This window comes from Phyllopteryx taeniolatus, chromosome 5 (genome assembly GCF_024500385.1).
Source record: "Phyllopteryx taeniolatus isolate TA_2022b chromosome 5, UOR_Ptae_1.2, whole genome shotgun sequence".
In the NCBI taxonomy this organism is placed as follows: Eukaryota; Metazoa; Chordata; class Actinopteri; order Syngnathiformes; family Syngnathidae; genus Phyllopteryx; species Phyllopteryx taeniolatus.
In genome coordinates, this window is record NC_084506.1 from 6,731,605 (window position 1) to 6,749,534 (window position 17,930).

At 42.7% G+C, this 17,930-nt stretch overlaps 1 protein-coding gene across 3 annotated transcripts in view; it reads left to right on the forward strand.

Moving 5' to 3' along the window:
• Positions 1-17,930, forward strand: part of cadps2 (Ca++-dependent secretion activator 2) — a 74,461-nt gene that overhangs the window by 16,663 nt on the left and 39,868 nt on the right. For all 3 annotated transcript variants that reach the window (XM_061772409.1, XM_061772410.1, XM_061772411.1), the window contains exons 4-12: positions 302-382; positions 901-1,134; positions 1,733-1,854; positions 3,044-3,155; positions 3,233-3,372; positions 7,225-7,291; positions 7,403-7,511; positions 8,604-8,810; positions 15,645-15,781. In XM_061772409.1, coding sequence (XP_061628393.1) covers positions 302-382; positions 901-1,134; positions 1,733-1,854; positions 3,044-3,155; positions 3,233-3,372; positions 7,225-7,291; positions 7,403-7,511; positions 8,604-8,810; positions 15,645-15,781 — 1,209 coding nt within the window. The remainder of the gene's footprint in view (positions 1-301; positions 383-900; positions 1,135-1,732; positions 1,855-3,043; positions 3,156-3,232; positions 3,373-7,224; positions 7,292-7,402; positions 7,512-8,603; positions 8,811-15,644; positions 15,782-17,930) is intronic.

The following is a 17,930-nucleotide window of genomic DNA, read 5'->3' on the forward strand; positions in this document are numbered from 1 at the left end:
AAAGTTTTCATTTTGTGGGGAAAAAAATAGCAAATGTTTCATATTTTGCACGCCCTTTTAGAATAATAATGTCGTGAGAAATATAGTTTTCGTGGTTGCCTTTGGGCCCCACATGGCAGTAAAACCGGGAAAATCTTCACACTCACTTACGAGCACCAACTTTCTTTGCTGCACCATCAAGTGGAAATGTGGATTATCTTGAGTCACTTCTGCTTTCTGATTAGTTGATTGCGTGGCTCTGATTAGCGGATCAGATTAGTATTTTTTTTAAAATTTTATTTATTCATTTATTTTTCTTCAGCTGGACAATGTGGACGAGCAGGCGGCGCAGATTCGCCGAGAGCTGGACGGACGATTGCAGCTGGTGGAGCGAATCGCCAGGGTGAGAAGCAGTCCGGTCACACATCTCGTTACACTTTACACTGTACGGTAGAACCTCGATTTAACAGCTTTTGGAAGTGACGAACGGTCGGGGCGGTACGTATACAATAACGTACTGTGCTGGACGTTTTAGGCCACTAACACCAGTTTCACTGACCAACTCAAGATTTGGTGGTATCACGGTATCATGACAGGACGCACAAAAAAGTCTCAGGAACCCATGGCTGAGATTGAGCAGAAAGTCGGCCGGGATTTGGGGAGAATTCCAGTGCTTGTACTTTGACAAACTCCCACGAGGTAATTGGCCCAAATGAGCTCCAATGGAAAGCAGTTATATTAGACGAAGCTTTTATTGTTTTGCCTACGTCGTCTAAAATTATAATTTGGGTATTAAAAGCTGTTTAAGCTGGTCTTTCCTGTTTAAAATGGTAAAAGAGGCAGAGTTCTCTGAAACTGAAAGAGTTGGCTTTAAAACACTCAACGACGCCGGACGCTCTCTGAGACGAGCTTGTCGCGCAGGAGAGGAGATGGCCGAAGTTGGTGTCGCCCGACATGGACGCCCTCTACGCCGAGGAGCTGCGCTCGTCCATTAACCTGCTGATGGCCAACCTGGAGAGCCTCCCCGTGTCCAAAGGCGGACCCGACTTCAAGCAGAAGCTCAAGCGCTCCTCCGTCAACAACTCCTTCCTGGACCTCGGCGACGAAGTCGACGTGTTGTCCAAATCCGACGTGTTGCTCTCCTTCACGCTGGAGGTGAGTGCGCATAAATGTTTGTTCGGCCGCATAATTTGACGGTTCGAGGGCTTTACCGTACTCCAAACAAGTAAGCGAACTTTGTAATGAAAATTCAGCCCCTACAGCCAGTTTCATTAAGCAACATGGCATTTGGGAGGCAGGTCGATGAGGAGTCGAGCCAGAAAAAATATTACGGGGGGGGAATTCAGCACCTGAGCCCGGTTTGATTTAGCGACATGAAATTTGGGAGGCGTGTCTATCATGAGTGGAATTGCAAAAAAAAAAAAGTCTCAAGAAGCCACGCCTGTAACGACATAAGCAGTCTGTCGTTTTAGGTTTTAGCATGTTAGCTCGACAGAGCAACTTGTCAGCTTGCCGGCACCCCTAATAATATTTTAAAAGCCAATTTCTCTCAACAGCGTGCAATTTTGCGGGCACGTCTGTCACGAGTAGACCCAGAAAGAAGTCTCAAGAAAAGACGATTGCCTTGAAGGGAGCATTTTTGGGTCATTTTTGGCCGTTCCGAGGGGTCCTCCAAAGACAAACGAGTCCTCTAGATTTTGTCCGAGCACGTCCAAAACTCCAGCGGATCTGCGCACGTGTGGGATGTGTTCAGGTGGTGATCGTGGAGGTCCAGGGGCTGAAGTCGGTGGCTCCCAACAAGATCGTGTACTGCACCATGGAAGTGGAAGGAGGCGAGAAACTGCAGACGGACCAGGCGGAGGCCTCCAGACCGCAGTGAGCTATCGCAATTACCGAGCAGAACATTTTGCACGTTTTTGGCGAAAGAAGCCAAGCGGCTCCTCAGCGTGACTGCGCTGCCTTGTATTGAAGCGACGCCTTCGTTGACTTGGCTTCATGCTGCCCGCCGCCAACATTTTTAGACACAGCAAACGAGTCTTTCCTCGTCACAATGAAGCCAAGCGACACACAGTCGTGGTCGTAGTTCCTCGTTTTAGCGTTCCGGAGACTTTTAATCGTCTCATTATTAGGATTATTATGATGCCTTTCTTTTCATTTTCCCATGGTGTGTCTTGAGGGTGGAAATAAATAAAGAGAGGAAAAACCTCCGCCATCGGGCTCATACTCCCTGCGCCCACTCTGACAATCAGAGCGCCACTGCCACCTGCTGTAGTGGACGTGCAATGACACTTGCTTCTCGTCTCGAACCTCAAGTTCCTGGCAAACATTTTGCATGCCTTTGTTGTTGGTTTGCGTGTCCCTCTTGTGGTACACACGTGTGCTTGCTTTCCACTTCAGTTTGAAATATTGTGTCTGAAATGTTCACAACTCAGTCATTTTGACTTTTTCTTGAGAAACTCAAACAAGTAGAACCTAACCCATTTGCGTCGATGCAGAAACACGTTCGAAGATCTCGTTGCTCTAAAGATCCTCAGTGGAAATGCGTTACTGAGACGTGATTGTCCTCATGTTAGCGCATTCACAGCATTTAATGAAGCGCCGCGTCCTCTCTTCACCTTTTCGGGTCTACGTCGGTTCGTTCAAGCGCAGCGTCCCACCGGGAGGAGACCCCGGGGACGACCCCGGACGCGCCGGAGAGACTACGTCTTTCGGCTGGCCCGGGAACGCCTCGGGATCGCCCCGGAAGAGCTGGAGGAAGTGGCTGGGGAAGGGCAAGTCTGGGCGTCCCTGCTAAAGCTACTGCCCCCGTGACCCGACCTCGGATAAGCGGTAGAAAATGGATGGATGGATGGATGGACATAGATGTCATGTGTCAGTATCGTAGACCCCTGTCATCCAGTGTGTCTGCTTACTCAATAATTTTTGGGGTTAAAACGTGAAAAAAAAAATTCCGATGCAATTATAATGGGCGTCAATGTCCGTCCTTTTCACGGTCCAGCCCTGTCTCCCGCGAACGTTTTCTGCCCCCAGGTCGGCGTTGCTGAGGGTCTTTTGTGTGTTTCAGGTGGGCGACGCAGGGCGACTTCTGCACGACGCAGCCTCTGCCCTCCGTCAAAGTCAAACTTTTCATGGAGAGCACTGGCGTTCTGGCCCTGGAAGACAAGGAGCTGGGTCGAGTGAGTCCGGTTGAGGAGTTTTGAGCTTTTGGAGATGCCCCGTCTACTCTAACGAACGTCTGGGTCACCCCCTTCAGGTGGTCCTGCGCCCCACCACCAACGGGCCCAAGCAGGGCGAGTTCCACCGCATGGCGGTCCCCAAGAACAGCCAGGACACGGAGCTGAAGATCAAACTGGCCGTGCGCATGGACAAACCGCCCAACATGAAGCACAGCGGGTGAGTTGGCAAACGAGCCCTCAAAGAAACCCACATGAGCTCCATACCCCAAGTCCTCAAATAGTAAGTAAGGAAGTGCCCGCTCCCCCCACCCCCAAACTGCAAAAGGGCTCACTATATTTCAGACAGCACACCACCCACTCATCAACAAAATGAAAAGGACTCAAATTGCTGTGGTGCAAGACAAATTTGGTCTGACTACTGGCATCAAATCTTGCCATATCTCGGTCAGACAGTGGCGACACTACGCGACGTTTACTCCGATAGCACCGTAATCCCGTCTTTTGCCATCACTGGGCTTCAACTTGTCAAATCAAACACTGTCGTAGAGGCGGAACCAGATAACGTGACACCGGTCAACGCGACCGGGTACGCTCGTTACCTTGGCGACGACAACAACAATGGGCCGCGCCGATGTATTGTGTGAGTGTGTGTGTGTGTGTGTGTGCGGGTGGGGCGGGCGCAAAATGAGGATAAACGTGCGGCGCTCGGGAGAGGACGTTCATTCAAGGATCGCACTTTTAATACGATACGGCTCGCAAGCAGGCAAGGGACCGTTATGTAGCCGAGCAAGCTAGCGCTAGCACTAACGCTTGCACGTTAATATGCCGCCGTTCTGTCGAATCATGCTCGAAAGCTTCGGTAAACATTGGTTTGTGCGCGTGAATAAATGTTAACAACGGTGAAGCGCGGGAGCCGATGCGCCGGTCACAATACGCAATCCTATTGGTCGACGCGGTGCGCTGTGGTTGATATATGTCGGGCCTGATCTGGGAAATCGCGATAGCTAATCGGGCCAAAAATCCTGTATTCTGATCGAGGCATTAGCAAGCCTATCTAGCGCGGACAATTTCCCAGTTCACGCCCGACATATTTTGGCGGCAACGACAAAAAATTTTAAATTGTATTTGTTAAAAAACATTTGTTAATTAAATGAACAGTTCATTTTTTTATGAGGCATTAGAATTCTTACAAAAATATTTTTCAAGGTAAAATAAATTATAATATATAATTACACAATCATTTCACAAAATATTCAAATGAACACTAAAGTTTTTTAAAGTATTTTTATGAGGCATTAACACTGATTTAAAATGTTTTTTTTTTTTTAAATTAAACCTTACGTTAGATTGACCTTTTATGAGGTATGTTAATGTTTTTGACTTTTTTTTGTTTATCTAAAGCATAGCTGGAATTAAGTAGGTATTATTTTTATTTATCCTCACAAAATAGAAGTAAAATCTCTATTTTGGATCTAAATGAAATAGCTAAAATGTATGTCATGAACGAAACGAATCAATAAACCGATACATAAATAAATAGATTCAAGCGCGCCGCTTCAGACTTGGCTGTTCACTGTATTTTCCACAAGATGGCAGCAAGATATTGTTTTGAAAACTGAAAAAAAATTAAGTGGACTTGTGTGTGTGTGTGTGTACTTGGTTGTGTTTCTGGGCCTTCAACGTCCTCCGTTGTCATGACGACGCCAACTTAATATCAACGGTTCCCAGGTGGCTCTCAGTGAAATTAAAAGAGGAATTGCCAGATGGAAGCAATCATTTTTCTTCCGCTCACTCCCATTAAATGTGATTTATTTTTTTCTGTTTTTAAATTTGGTGATGTTTCCAGATGTAATTGACGCAGGTGGCAGCCGGCGCGTGTTTAGAAGTCGCTTTGTGCAGACGTCACTCACTTTTTTTTTTTTTTTTCCCCCCCTTTCTTTTTGTGTGCTTTTGTCTGGTTTCGAAAGTCAAGTAGATTTGTCGCTTTCTCATCTCGCGTTTGTAAGAAAAGAGAAGAGAAACACACGGTTGCCACGACAATGCGGCGGCTGGCTTCTCAATCGGTATATGTTTATTGTTAAGAATACAACAATTTCAATGATTTGAATTTCATGAGTTCACATTTTTACAAAAATACGGTTTTGCGTTACGAGATCTTGGATTTCAATTTTTTTCGTTTATCCTAAAAAGACAAGCATGTTAATTTATTTTTAGAATTTGATTTTAAAGGTAGTTAAGAGCTATTTTGTAATAAATTAACCAGATTTCCCGACTTGAAAAACTGGTTTGTATTTTTAGCTGTGCAATTTTCCAAAATCATTGAATTTTATGAGGTATTAAGAAAAAATATTTTTTGTTATTATGTTGTTGTTTTTTTTATTTTACTTTTATTTTTAAAAATACATTTAATTGCACCAAAGCATTGAAATGTATTTTTAGGACTATTATAATCAAAACACATGCACAAAAATTATTTCCTGCTAGACTTTTTTTTTTTTTTTTTTTTACATTATTAAAAAAAACATGCACAGGGTACTAAACTGTTTTTTTTGGGTTTTTTTTCTGAATAGATTTTTCTTTATAACTTTGGAAGAACGCTGCATCATCTCACAGATATTATGATCTAACATTTATTTTATTATTTTTTATTTGATTCACGTCCCTTTCCAGGAGAAACTCGGACTTCCGAGAGTCGCACAGTTCATTGCAGTTCTTTTTAAAAAATTCGGAATTAATTAATGAACCTGCACACGCGCACAAAAAAAAGATGTTGGCTATGTTAAAGGTTTTCTGTGTCTGCTATGCGGTGAAATGATGAACTTGGAGTGGCTGAAGAGCTGACACGTGTTGACCCGCTTTGCGCTGCGGCCTCGACTGCCAGCCTTTTCTTCTTTTTTTTTTTTTCTCTTTTTTTTTTCCCCTCTCTTCTTCTTCTTTTTTTCTGCTTTTCTTCTTTTTTTCACCGTTTGATTGATTTTCTCTCTCGCCGCTGATAGCTTTTCCCAAAGAACCGTTCCGCATGCCAAAATTCATTTCAATGCAGTACATTAACGTTACCAGCTTGCTTGTGCTTGCGTGAAAATAAAAGACATTCTTGAGGAAATCGTGAAACGGTGTCTGGGGGGGGGGGGAAGTATCAAAAGGAGGAAATGTGAGAGTGAAGATCCTGAAAAGGTCTCAGGTGTGTGGTTTCAACATTTAGATTAAAACTATTGGATTGTTTTTACTGGGAAAAAAAAAACAACTACATACTGTTTCATTTCATCAGGTATATTCAAAATGAAATCGAAAATAAATGATTGAAATTTTACAATGTATTACAAAATATATATACATTTTTAATTACCTTGAACATTTGTATTGCTATTTGTATTTTTTTGTTTTAAATGAAATACTATTGAATGGTTACCATGTCGTAAAATGTATGCATGTTAAAAAAGGATACGAGAAAAAAAATTCGATTGTTCATTGAAAATATGCGGAAAACCAAACGATCAACACAAGATAAACTTGACAAATGAAAAATACAAAACATTCAAAAATCAAAGCAATAATAAACAAAGGAATGTACAATGTACCGGTGTAGTAGTCATAATTTATGAAGCTGATCATATATATTTGATTTTAAGACTCTTAAACTAGCCGGTTTATGTAAAGGAGTAATGACATAAAGTACTAAACTAATCATATGCAGTATATTCCAAGTATCCCCAAAAATATTATTCATCCGAAAAAAAATATGACGTGCCGCCTAATATAAATATGAATTATGCTTTTACTATTGTTGTATTATTTCCAAATAGGTGTTAAGGAGGGTTTCGAATGAACACATTTATTATTATTGAATCAGGTGCGGCAACTGCGAGCCGATTGTCTCCACGCACGTGATTTTGAATCTACATTGATTCGTACGTACATGATGGTGTCCTGTACATCACTCATACTGGACCTTGCTGGTTATGTCAGTTTACGACAGAAGATGGTAGTGTTTATTGAAGAATAGTAACGGTCTTGTTGAGTAGTCGTCGTCTGAAACAATGTGATAAATGCGACTTATTTGTCTCTTTAGGTATTTGTACGCGCTGGGACATCGCGTGTGGAAATGCTGGAAAAGGAGGTACTTTGTTCTGGTGCAAGTAAGTACACGTACGGCTAGTATTTCCCTCGCGGCGACCTGGCTGGCGCAACGAGGTCAGTTAGCATCTGGCGCCCGGTTTTGAGCCGCCGCCTGGTTTTTGCGCTGGCAGGTGAGCCAGTACACGTTCGCCATGTGCAGCTACCGAGAGAAGAAGGCCGAACCTCAGGAGCTGATGCAGCTGGAAGGCTACACGGTGGACTACTGCCACCCGCAGCCAGGTAACCGGACTAACCCGCCCACCCCCCCGAAGGTGGAAGAAACAGAGCAAGGGGAGGAATCACGTACTGTGATGCCCTGGCACGTGGGCAAGGAGAGCCACGGGGCAAACAGTCAAACGCACAAATTCAAAATGAAAACACTCGCAAGGAGCCGCTTGGAGGCCGCAACTCTCGGCCGGACGCTCACGCGCCGACGAACCGGCCGAACCGACCGCAGCTCCTGATGTCACTCGCTAGGCCGCGCCCCTTAAAGGCACACGTCTGACGCACAAATACGACTAATAACGCAACAACAATTCAAATATCTCAAATTATTTGATTGCAAAATAGGTCAAAGTAAACTGTGCCCCAAAGCTTTCTCCGCACGGAAGTGTTATGGAGTACAAATTGGAATCCTTTATATTTGACTTTCAATTGCTAAACTTGAATAATTGCATTCAAAGGGAATTTGAATTTGTTTTCATCTGAATCATTGGATCGACCAACGGAATCTCAATAATAATAATAATAATATAATAATAATAATAATATTTGGACATGTGGAACTTGTGGGATCCGTGGAAATCCTGAAATCCAAATCTTTCAAGACAAAAATTCCAAAATACGAATCATCAGCCTTCGCGTGTACTCGATACACTAAAAGAAGGGCCGATATCGGTGGATTTGGTATACGGGTACATCTCAATAAATGAGAATATGGTGAAATTCCATTTATTGCAGTAATCATACGCGATATTGATTCTTTGGGGAAATACTTTTCAGCTGCCTAATAAATCATTTTCTGTTTGTTAGGTAATATTCTAGTTTGGAGAGATGCTGAATTTTTAGTCTTTGCTAGCCGCAAGCTATAATCATAGAAATTATGCATATATATATATATACAAAAAAAAATTGTATGTAGCGCACGTGTATAAAACGATTTTTCCTTTTTGAATTGAACTACCTAACTAAATGAAGCTGTTGCCGCCATTCCAATTTTCGGAGATGCGCCGACACAGTACGAGTAAATGGAGCCGGGTCGCAGACCAGAAGAAGACTGGAGACGAGTTGAGAGCGGCACGTGCCGCCTGTGCGCTTTTGTCTCACTCTCAGGCCTGCAGGGGGGCCGCGTGTTCTTCAACGCGGTGCGCGAGGGCGACCTGGTGGTGTTTGCCTGCGACGACGAGCAAGACCGCCTCCTGTGGGTGCAGGCCGTGTACCGCGCCACCGGGCAGTCCTACAAGCCCGCGCCGCCCCCCCAAAGCAAGAACGCCAACAGCTGCGGGCCCGCCGCCAGACACCAGCCCGCCTCGCCCACCGGTAAGCGGCTCCGTTTGGGATTTGTGGCGCCAGGCTTTCATTTCGCGTCACTCGCCGACGTTGTTTTCACGCGACGTTTTTTTTTTTGTGTACTCTGGAGAATTTCAAGTCATGATGTTGATTTCTACTGGGCGAGCTGGAGACGATTCTGATTAAACGGCGAGGCCGGAGGAGCCGTCCAATGGCAGTCAGCATGTGATGTGGATGTTGTTTGCCAAACTTCCAATAATAATCATTTATACATTTTTTTTTTTTTCAATCTACATTTGTTTATTTTCACTCTTGATTATTTGCAATTGTTACAATGGAAAATGTGCAATGTGCCTGATTGGGCGAGCAATCTCGCAGCAACGAATTGACCCGGCGACAGGCAAGTAGCTCGCCGTTCTCTGGCAGCAGGTCGCTATGGTAACCACATGGCTGTCGGTACGTGCGCCGAGGTGGAAATAAGTGGAGCGCGACGCTGCAAGTGTTTCCTACTTGAGCGTTCGGTTGTTTTTGTTTTTCTCGAAGACCGCTCCTTACGTCTTGCGTAACGGTCTGGATTGATAGCTTGATAAAAATTGTGAGTTGCGCAATTGACATGCGGATACTAGTGCACAAATGATCCCGACTACTCATTCAAGCCGTTACACTCGTGTCTTCGCACAATCCTAATAACCGTAAAGACACGCCATAGTTCCCACACGTTCACAATTCATACAGAAATATCAGCATTTATGTTGCCGTCTGCTATTGTGCGAATGCAATATGGCTGCCACATCACAGACCCCTCTGGTGCATTGCGACATCATCACGAGGCTCTCCGGCGGCGTTAACGCGAGAGACGTCTCCCCGAAACATCTTCGACATTCGTTTCGGACAGCTGAAGGTCGAGACCTTGTGGAAGGAGAAGTTGGACAAATATTTGTTCTTACAAACCACGATGACCTTTTGATTAACGAACAACTGCCGATAACGTCCAATGCTCGTACTCGCCACGTAGCTCTCAACGAGCGTGCGCGCTTGCGGTGAAGTCGCGCTAAGCAGCGCTTGCGTTGACGACCACTCACTCACCTTGGACAGTAAAACGCGAGGCAATGCGTGTGCGCGCGCGCGCGCGCGTGTGTGTGTGTAAAGCTAATGAGCCGGAGCGCACACACTTGACACACGCGACCCGTCGTCTTTTGTTTGTCTGGTAATGAAGCCGTTTTCCACTTTTAGATTGTCACGGTGCAAATCATCACCCTAACATAAACCGGTCCCCCCCCCCCGCATTCCGTTGAACTCTCGTCAAGGTTTCATGCGGCGTAAAAAGCAATCTTTTAATTAAACGTTTTAAAATAGTCGATTGTTCACGGGAAAACCAATTTGGGCACCTGTAACGCTCTTCAGGCTTATCGGCCAAAAGACATTTTTGACCTTTTGTGGAGTTCATTTGTTGCAAGACTTTGACCTATGTTTGACCCTGGAAATGTCCAAAAGAGCCTAAATGGCCCCTTCGAAGCAAAATGGCCGACTTCCTTCAGGCGTACCTTCCTGAGACTTTTTTTTTTTTTTTTTTTTTTTTTTTGTGGGTCTACTGGTGATACGCACGTCTACCGAATTTCATGTCGCTTCGGGGCCAGAGTTTTCGAAACATGCGAAGCAAATTATCGGCGGAATCAGCGAGCCGACAAAATGTTGAGCTTTTTCTCATCTTCTTTTTCCCGTCTGCCTTCTAAATACTTCTTTTTTGCTTTTCGGCCAAATTTCCCTCGAAAACTTCGCTCAAATTCTGACGTTTGGAGAGCGTGCTTATCTTAAAACTGTTCAAATCCTCAGAATCTTCTCTGATTTCGCTCGTCCTCCGTGGAAGCGGAACTGCTCATCCGAATAAGAACAACGATCAACAATTTAGCTCCGTTTTCCTGCTAATGTTACAGACCAAAGCAGTTTCGAAATCAGAATCCATTTGAAGTACGTTTGCGCATTTTCTGCACCGTAAGTTTGAAATATGAGTCCGAGTCTTAAGGATCCTCCGCGTCGGATGCCAAAGCTTCCGTGGAAAGGCGTCTTCTCGGCTTTTCCGCCGCGACGTCCGCCAGCTGCGTCTTTGCGCTACTTAAACGGTTTTCCGCCAAACTGCCGTTCGTCTCCGGGAGAACGACGCGGACCCGTCCGTCCCGGTCTTCGTCTCGGCGCCGCCGCGCTCCGCCGGGCCGATCGGCTCTCATCTCTCACACCGCCGCTCCCGCGCGAGTGAAAGGTCGCGCATCGATAAGCTGCCGTCGGCCTCGGCCGCCGCTTGTCACATGGATGTGACCGTCGCCGTGACGACCGGCGCGCACGGGATGGAGACGGGGAGACGAGCGCGCTAAACTGAACCGTCACACCTCTTCACGCGCCGTCTCCGTGACATGTTTCATATTTGTCATCGGCATACGGCCTCAAAAGAAAAGCTCTTTTTTTTTTTTTGCTGCAATCTGAGTTCTGATTTTAATTGATTTTATTTTAATAGTACTATTCAAAACAAGTTTGTTTTTTTGTGGATTTATTTTTCCCCCCCCCCCCCCACCTTCCGGGGATTTTCTTTACAGTGAAGAAAAACCATTGACGTTGTACTATCCGCAAAACGAGACAAACTTTCACTTCTCCTAAAAACAAAACTAGTTATTGCGGTTGCAGTTTCCTAAAATATAAAATAAAAAACTGTTTAAAGACAAAATATTTATATATATTAATACTGCGCTTTCCTAAAAAGAAGACAAACTGTTGACATTGCACTTCCCTACAAATAGAAACTATTGACATTGAAGTTTGCTAAAAAGAAGACAATTTATTGCTGATGTACTTTTTTTTTTTTATAAAGGCAAACTATTCAAGTTACAGTTTCTGAGGAGCAAAGGTTGAAGCTGTTATACTGAATATATTGAGTCTATTTTTGCTTTTTTTTTTTTTTTTTTTTTATATAGCATAATAATTTGCAACGTTCAAAATGTTTTGAATGATAGTATGACAGTAGGTTAAAAATGGCATCGGCAGTTATGCTAGTCGGCTAACGCTATGCAGGGAAAAGCCAGTAAAAAAAATTTGCGCAGCGCTAAAATGTAAGATTTTCTCCTTTGTTGCAGTTTTCCAGTAAATGTGCGGAGCGGATGCCTCGCCTTGACCTTGGCGGAGGTAACGACGAGCCGTCGGCCGGCCGCTAATCAATAACTTTCTAAGACTTTGACCTTGCCATAGCCTGGAGTTGCGTCCGTCCCACTTTAATTGTTCTCGGGCGCCTCCGAACGCCGCCGACGTGGCGAGTGCGGAAAGCCGCAGACAATGTGGACCAAAAGGCGCCATCTGGGCCACGAGCGCGCACCCCCCTCGCTCGCCCCCCCCCCCCCCCCGCCGTCCTCATCACGCACACGCACGGCGGATAATAGCTGAAAGTTGAAGTTGACAGGCATCGGCAGCGTCAATCAATACCGGGCCCCCTCGCACCCCCGCTTTGTTTGGCGGCAGCGGCGATCCATATTTCTTTGTCTCTTGCGTCTTTTTCTCGGCTCGCTCAAATGGTCGCGATCCCGTCGACGTAGCGTGACCTACATCGGAACTGGAAAGGAACGGCCCCCCGATCCTCGCCGTAGGGGCACGGGGCGAGGAAAAACGAGTTGATTGTGGAAATGTCACTTTTGCCGGCGGACAAAAGATGCAAAGACGCCAAGTGCGTCTTTTCAATTCAATTCCATTGTTTCTTTCGTTCAAAGCCAAAGTTGATCAAAGACGCCCGATAAAAAGACAGAAAAATCCCAGATCGACTTCTTTATCATTATTTTCAATTATACAAAACCGTGTACAATAAAAGAGATGACATTTCACGACATAAAGCTTGAGCTGATTTTCATTCAAGCATCCAATTTGTCATGCTGATAAACGTCTCGAATGCGCAACGTTTTGTTTTTCAAATGAACAAAAAGTTGACGAACAAATAAAGAAATACGAGTGTAAATGTAAGAACAATTAAGTACAGAAAACGTGTGAACAGATGGACAAAATATACGCATAAACATAAAGGGAATAAAAAAAAACAACAAATTGTAGTCATATCCAAATGTAGTTATACAGCGAAGAAGATAAAAACCTACACAACTACTTGACAATGTCTTATGAATGAGGATGTTAAAAACAAATATTACAAATAACACATTCAACAGACTATTCCAAAACAATACCTGGGAGCTTTAAAAAAAATTAAAAAAAAGAAGCACCAATGTACAAATTTGATGTAAAATTTCACCAAAGGGATAAAATACAAACATCCTGATTATGATTTGAACATCGGTTTTTTTAAGCATTATGTATTTAAAAAGCTGTATTCTTTTTTTTCACATTTTATTTTTACTCCATTTTGAAACGATTTTCTTTTCAAGGCAAAGATATCCCCTCAAACTGAGTTTTTGCAAATTCTCAGAAACTTGAATGCAAAATATGAAAAAAAAGCATTCTTCAATCAGAATTTTAAATTTGTATTATTATTTTTGTATTTATTTATTTTATTTATTTTTTATGATTTAAAAGACGTATGTAATAGTATTGCAATGTTTAATGTTGTATTACATTTATTACATTTTAAAAAGATGCTATGGGCACCCTGTATTTAAATTTTTAAATGTTGCTTTTTAAGAAAAGTCACGGCAACGCATGGGGAAAAAAGAACATCCTCAAAAAGAATTTCAAATTTTGATTTGTTTGAGGTATTTTTCTTTTCTTTTTGAAAAATGTTTTTTAAAATAGTATGTACTGTTCCTTTTTTTTATTTAAAGAAAGTCCTTGTTTTTGTTTTTTTTCCCTTTCATTTTGAATTATTCAAATGTTTTTTTTCAAGAAAAATAAGACATTTTTTTAAATAGCCTGAAAAAAAAAATTCACGTTAGTTCGAGGAATTATTTTGATGCCATTCATATATCATTTGTTACCGTTTTATTTGTGCATCTTACATTCGAATAGAAAAACCTTAATAATGGTCAATGTACTCCATATTCCAAAATTTTATTCTCAACGTTAAAAAACATGGTTTCATGTGAAGAAAAAAAACCAACTATTTGGCTCGAAAAGCATATTTTTTTTTTTTAATCAAAGCTATTGTATTCTAATTGTTTTCTTAACATGAGAAATGTTATGAATTTATGGCGGTATGTATTCTTCCCAAAAATTGTAAACATTTATTATTACATTCTTTTGATTTGATTTGGTTTCATGCTTTATTTATACGTTTTGATTAGGAAATGACGCCTTTTAAGGAATACGAAATACTTCCAATTTTCACATCGGTTTAATTTGACTGTAAGATTTTGCGGAGGGACGATAAGAAACCTGCAGCGGGCCGCAAATGGGCTAACCGATGCAAAGTGACCTACATCGGAATCGGACGGGAGCCTCCTCCGCCCCCTCCGCCCCCCCCCCCCCTTGCCTCGCCATCGGGCACGGCAGACGAAAAAAGCAGATGAGTAGCTGATTGTGGAAATTTCACTTTTGCTGTCTTTTTCTCGTGCGTGGGACAAAAGCCACAAAGATGGCAAATGTGTGTATGAGCGTGAAGAGGTGGCGGGCGAGGGAGGGAGGGGCCCGCACATGTCTGACGGGGGCTTCTTCCTCTTTCATAAAAACAAAAAAAATGGCAGCGTTGGAAAAGAAAAAGCCCGCGGCGGGCGCGGCGCCCTCGTGGCTCCTCTTTGCGTCTTTTGTGCCGCTCGCCGGCTTCCCGTCCCCGAGTGCCGTCCCGTGCCCAGTGTTCGGGCGCGGCCATTAACGGGGAGGCCCGAAAGGACTGGAAATGAACCCGGACGGCCTTCGCCGAGACGGCGTTTTGCTTTTTTTTTTTTGTCATTGTGTTGCTCCGACGCGCTCCGGGCTACGCTCGCACTCATCTCAATGCTCCACTTTTTCGCTCAAATACTCCTCCTTTTACTCTTAAACTTTATACCGAGCACCACCGAACGCTCAATATTGTCTACTTCATCTTACAATTCAAATTTGACTTGGACATTTTTATCTTTACAAATTAAGCTTTTTTTTTTTTTTTTTTTTTTTCCCCAAAACGTTGCGATTATTATTATTATTGCATTGCTATCATATACCGTAAACAGCAGCTAACTGATCGCAATACGACACATTGCGATATCACTCGACGCAAACGAACGGCTGCGAAATACAGCCAGTTTTCTTTCTTGACCTTTAAAGTCGTAACGTTGTGCGCTTGCGTTTAAGAGAGGAAACATGTTCCATAATTAGTTGAGGGACAGGAAGCGTGTAGTTTTAGCCACGTGCTCCTCCGTAAACAAAAACGGTGCACCTCCGTCTTTGGCCAACGCACGTCGTGGCGAGCCGGATGCGTTTGAAAACGTTGCGCTTTCTCATTGGCGGGCAAACTATTGATGGGGTACTTCCTAAAAATGAAGAAAACTTATTGAAATTCCAAAATGAAGGCAGACTACTCTTGCTGCACTAAAATAGTTGCATTTTCCTAAAAAAGAAGAACAAATATTGACGTTGCACATTCTTAGAAAGAAAAAAAAACATTCACGTTGCACTTTCCTACAAAGAGGACTAATGATTGACTCACACTTTCTTTAAAAGAAGATGAAATATTGAAGTTATACTTTATACGTTGCTTGTTTCCGAAAAAGAAGACAAACGGACGATTTCGGAGTAAGAAAAGATTCACCCTGTTACACAGAACAAGTCCGTTGTTGTTTTTAGGTGTTTAGTACGAGGTAAGAACAAATACGGGAATACAGGGCCTGGTTTTTAGAGACACTTTGAATTTTGAGGATTTGTTTTTTTCAAAATGATTTTTTATTTTATTTTATTTTTTGGGGGGGGCAGGTCTGGATCCGGGCGAGCGGCAGGGCGTGGAGGAGCCGGCGGCGGCGGCCCCGTGTCGTTTCGACCACGCGCGCCTCTTCGCCATTTTGCAGAAGCAAACGCTGCAGCACCGCATGAACGACTCCTTCTCCTGCCTGGTATGCATGCCGCACACAAAAACACGGAAGTGTCCTTCCGAAAAGAAAATCACATTTTATACAAGACGATTGTGTAAAATTGTAAGACAATACATTTGGAAGTGAAAAAAGCCAAATGGCGCTCTGCCGTGGTCGTCCCATCTTTTCACGTGAGCACTTAAACAAAATCAAGTGAAGAAATAGTCCTCGTAGGCTTTGATTAAAAAGCCCAAATAATGCTTTACTCGCATTCCTGAACTGAAAAGAAAAAACGTGTTTTTTTGTAATCAAAAGAGTCTGCATTAAAGCACTTTAAGCACTTGCCACTGGAGCAAACAATTGAATAAAACTCGACGATCGGTTCACATTAATCGCACTTGAATGGACTATTTTACACAAGAAGTTCCGTCCATCCATTTTCTGTTTTCATTTATTTTTCTTTGTTTTCTTTTTTGGAAAGTGTAACAGCATTAGTTTGTCTTCTTTTTAGGAAAAGTCAAATCAATAGTTTGTTGCCTTTTTTTTTTTTTTTTTTTTTTTATAAAGGGAAGTGCCACAGAAGTAGTTTCTGTTTTTGGGAAGGGCAAAATCAATAGTTTTTCTTTTTTTTGGGGAAAGCGCCTGGCATCGAACTCCTTCGTCGCGCCGCTAATGGCGCACGTCCGACTTAGCGGCGTGTCGGCGTGCGGGCCTTTTCGCGTCTTTCTTTCCTCCCTCCGTCCCGGCACTACCGAGCGGCTTTCTTTCCTGGTCGTCGGCCAGCGGGAAATACGGCGGCGCAGCGAGAGATGGCGTCGCGACAAGATGTTCCTCCTCCGCGAACAGATGGCGCGCTTCCGGCGGACGAGCGACCGCCTCGCCGGTCTTTCGCCACCCCCTCCCGGGGATGCCGCGACCCCGCCGCCGGTCAAAAAAAAAAAAAAAAAAAAAAAACAACGGCGCAGGAAGTTGACCTCCGGAGCGACGTCATCGCGACCAACCAGAAGCCGGTCAAAGAATGACGCCTAAGTTCTACGCCAGCAGCTGCTCCAGCCTTACTTCTTGATTTTTTTTTGAATTATTATTATTATTTTTTTTTTTTAAATGACAGACGGGCCAGCTCATTTCTAGATGTGCCCCCAAAAAAGTGAAAGTAAGAATGGAAAATATGCCAAATTTAAGAATTAAACAACACAAAAAAGTTGAATGTTGATGTAAAGTTGATTATTTCTTGACTAATTTGATTATTTGCAATAAATCTATTGCAAAAAGGTTACATTTATTAATAATGTATTGTCATTCAATAAAATTATGAATTTAATTATCATGAATGAGCCAACTATTTAGTAAAATCAATCATTTTAAGGAATTCGTTGTCATTTCCAATTGTGTTTTTTTATAATTAATTTTAGTATAATTCATAAACTAACACACGTTGAATGGACATGTGAAAGTGTTTATTTTCTGTGAAAATGTTTATTTTTGGAATGTTTAGAACTTTTGGTAATAAAATATTGTTTTTGTTATTTCTAGTCAATTGAAATATGATAATCTTTAATACAAGAATTTTGAAAATATACGTCCCTTATGTAATATTATTTTGCTAATATTTTTTATTATATACAATATATATGTAAAGTATTCTCATTTTTAATTGTATTATTCATAAATAATTATAATTAATTAACCAGAAAAATGATGCATGTAAAATTAACCAATTAATAACATAAGTTAATGTAACCAATGACTGGACTGTTGATGTTGACAAATGCAAAATAAGAAGACTCACAAGTAGCTGCTGTCGGCCACGGCTCACACCCAAACACTCGCAACGTGCCGACCTGACTAAGCCACGCCCCTTAAAGTCACACATCCGACACACAAATACAGTACCTTAAGTAAGTGCACTTTGTAGAACCATTTTTTTTTCTTTAGTCTTTTTGTTTTTCTACAAGTACAATTGAGTGTTGTTGTTGTTTTTTTTTTTTTTTTTTTAAATATGGAATAAAAAATATTGTGGCGGCATTTTAATTCATTTCAAAGCGGACAATGGATTTATAATAATATACCGACAAAATCTGGAAATCCAAGTTGCAGGTGTGTATTATTTCCCGTCTGGGCGACGACTCAAAGCGGCTCCTCGCCAGCATCGACGTTCGTTTGATTGGCTAGCAACGATGGGCGCAAAGCG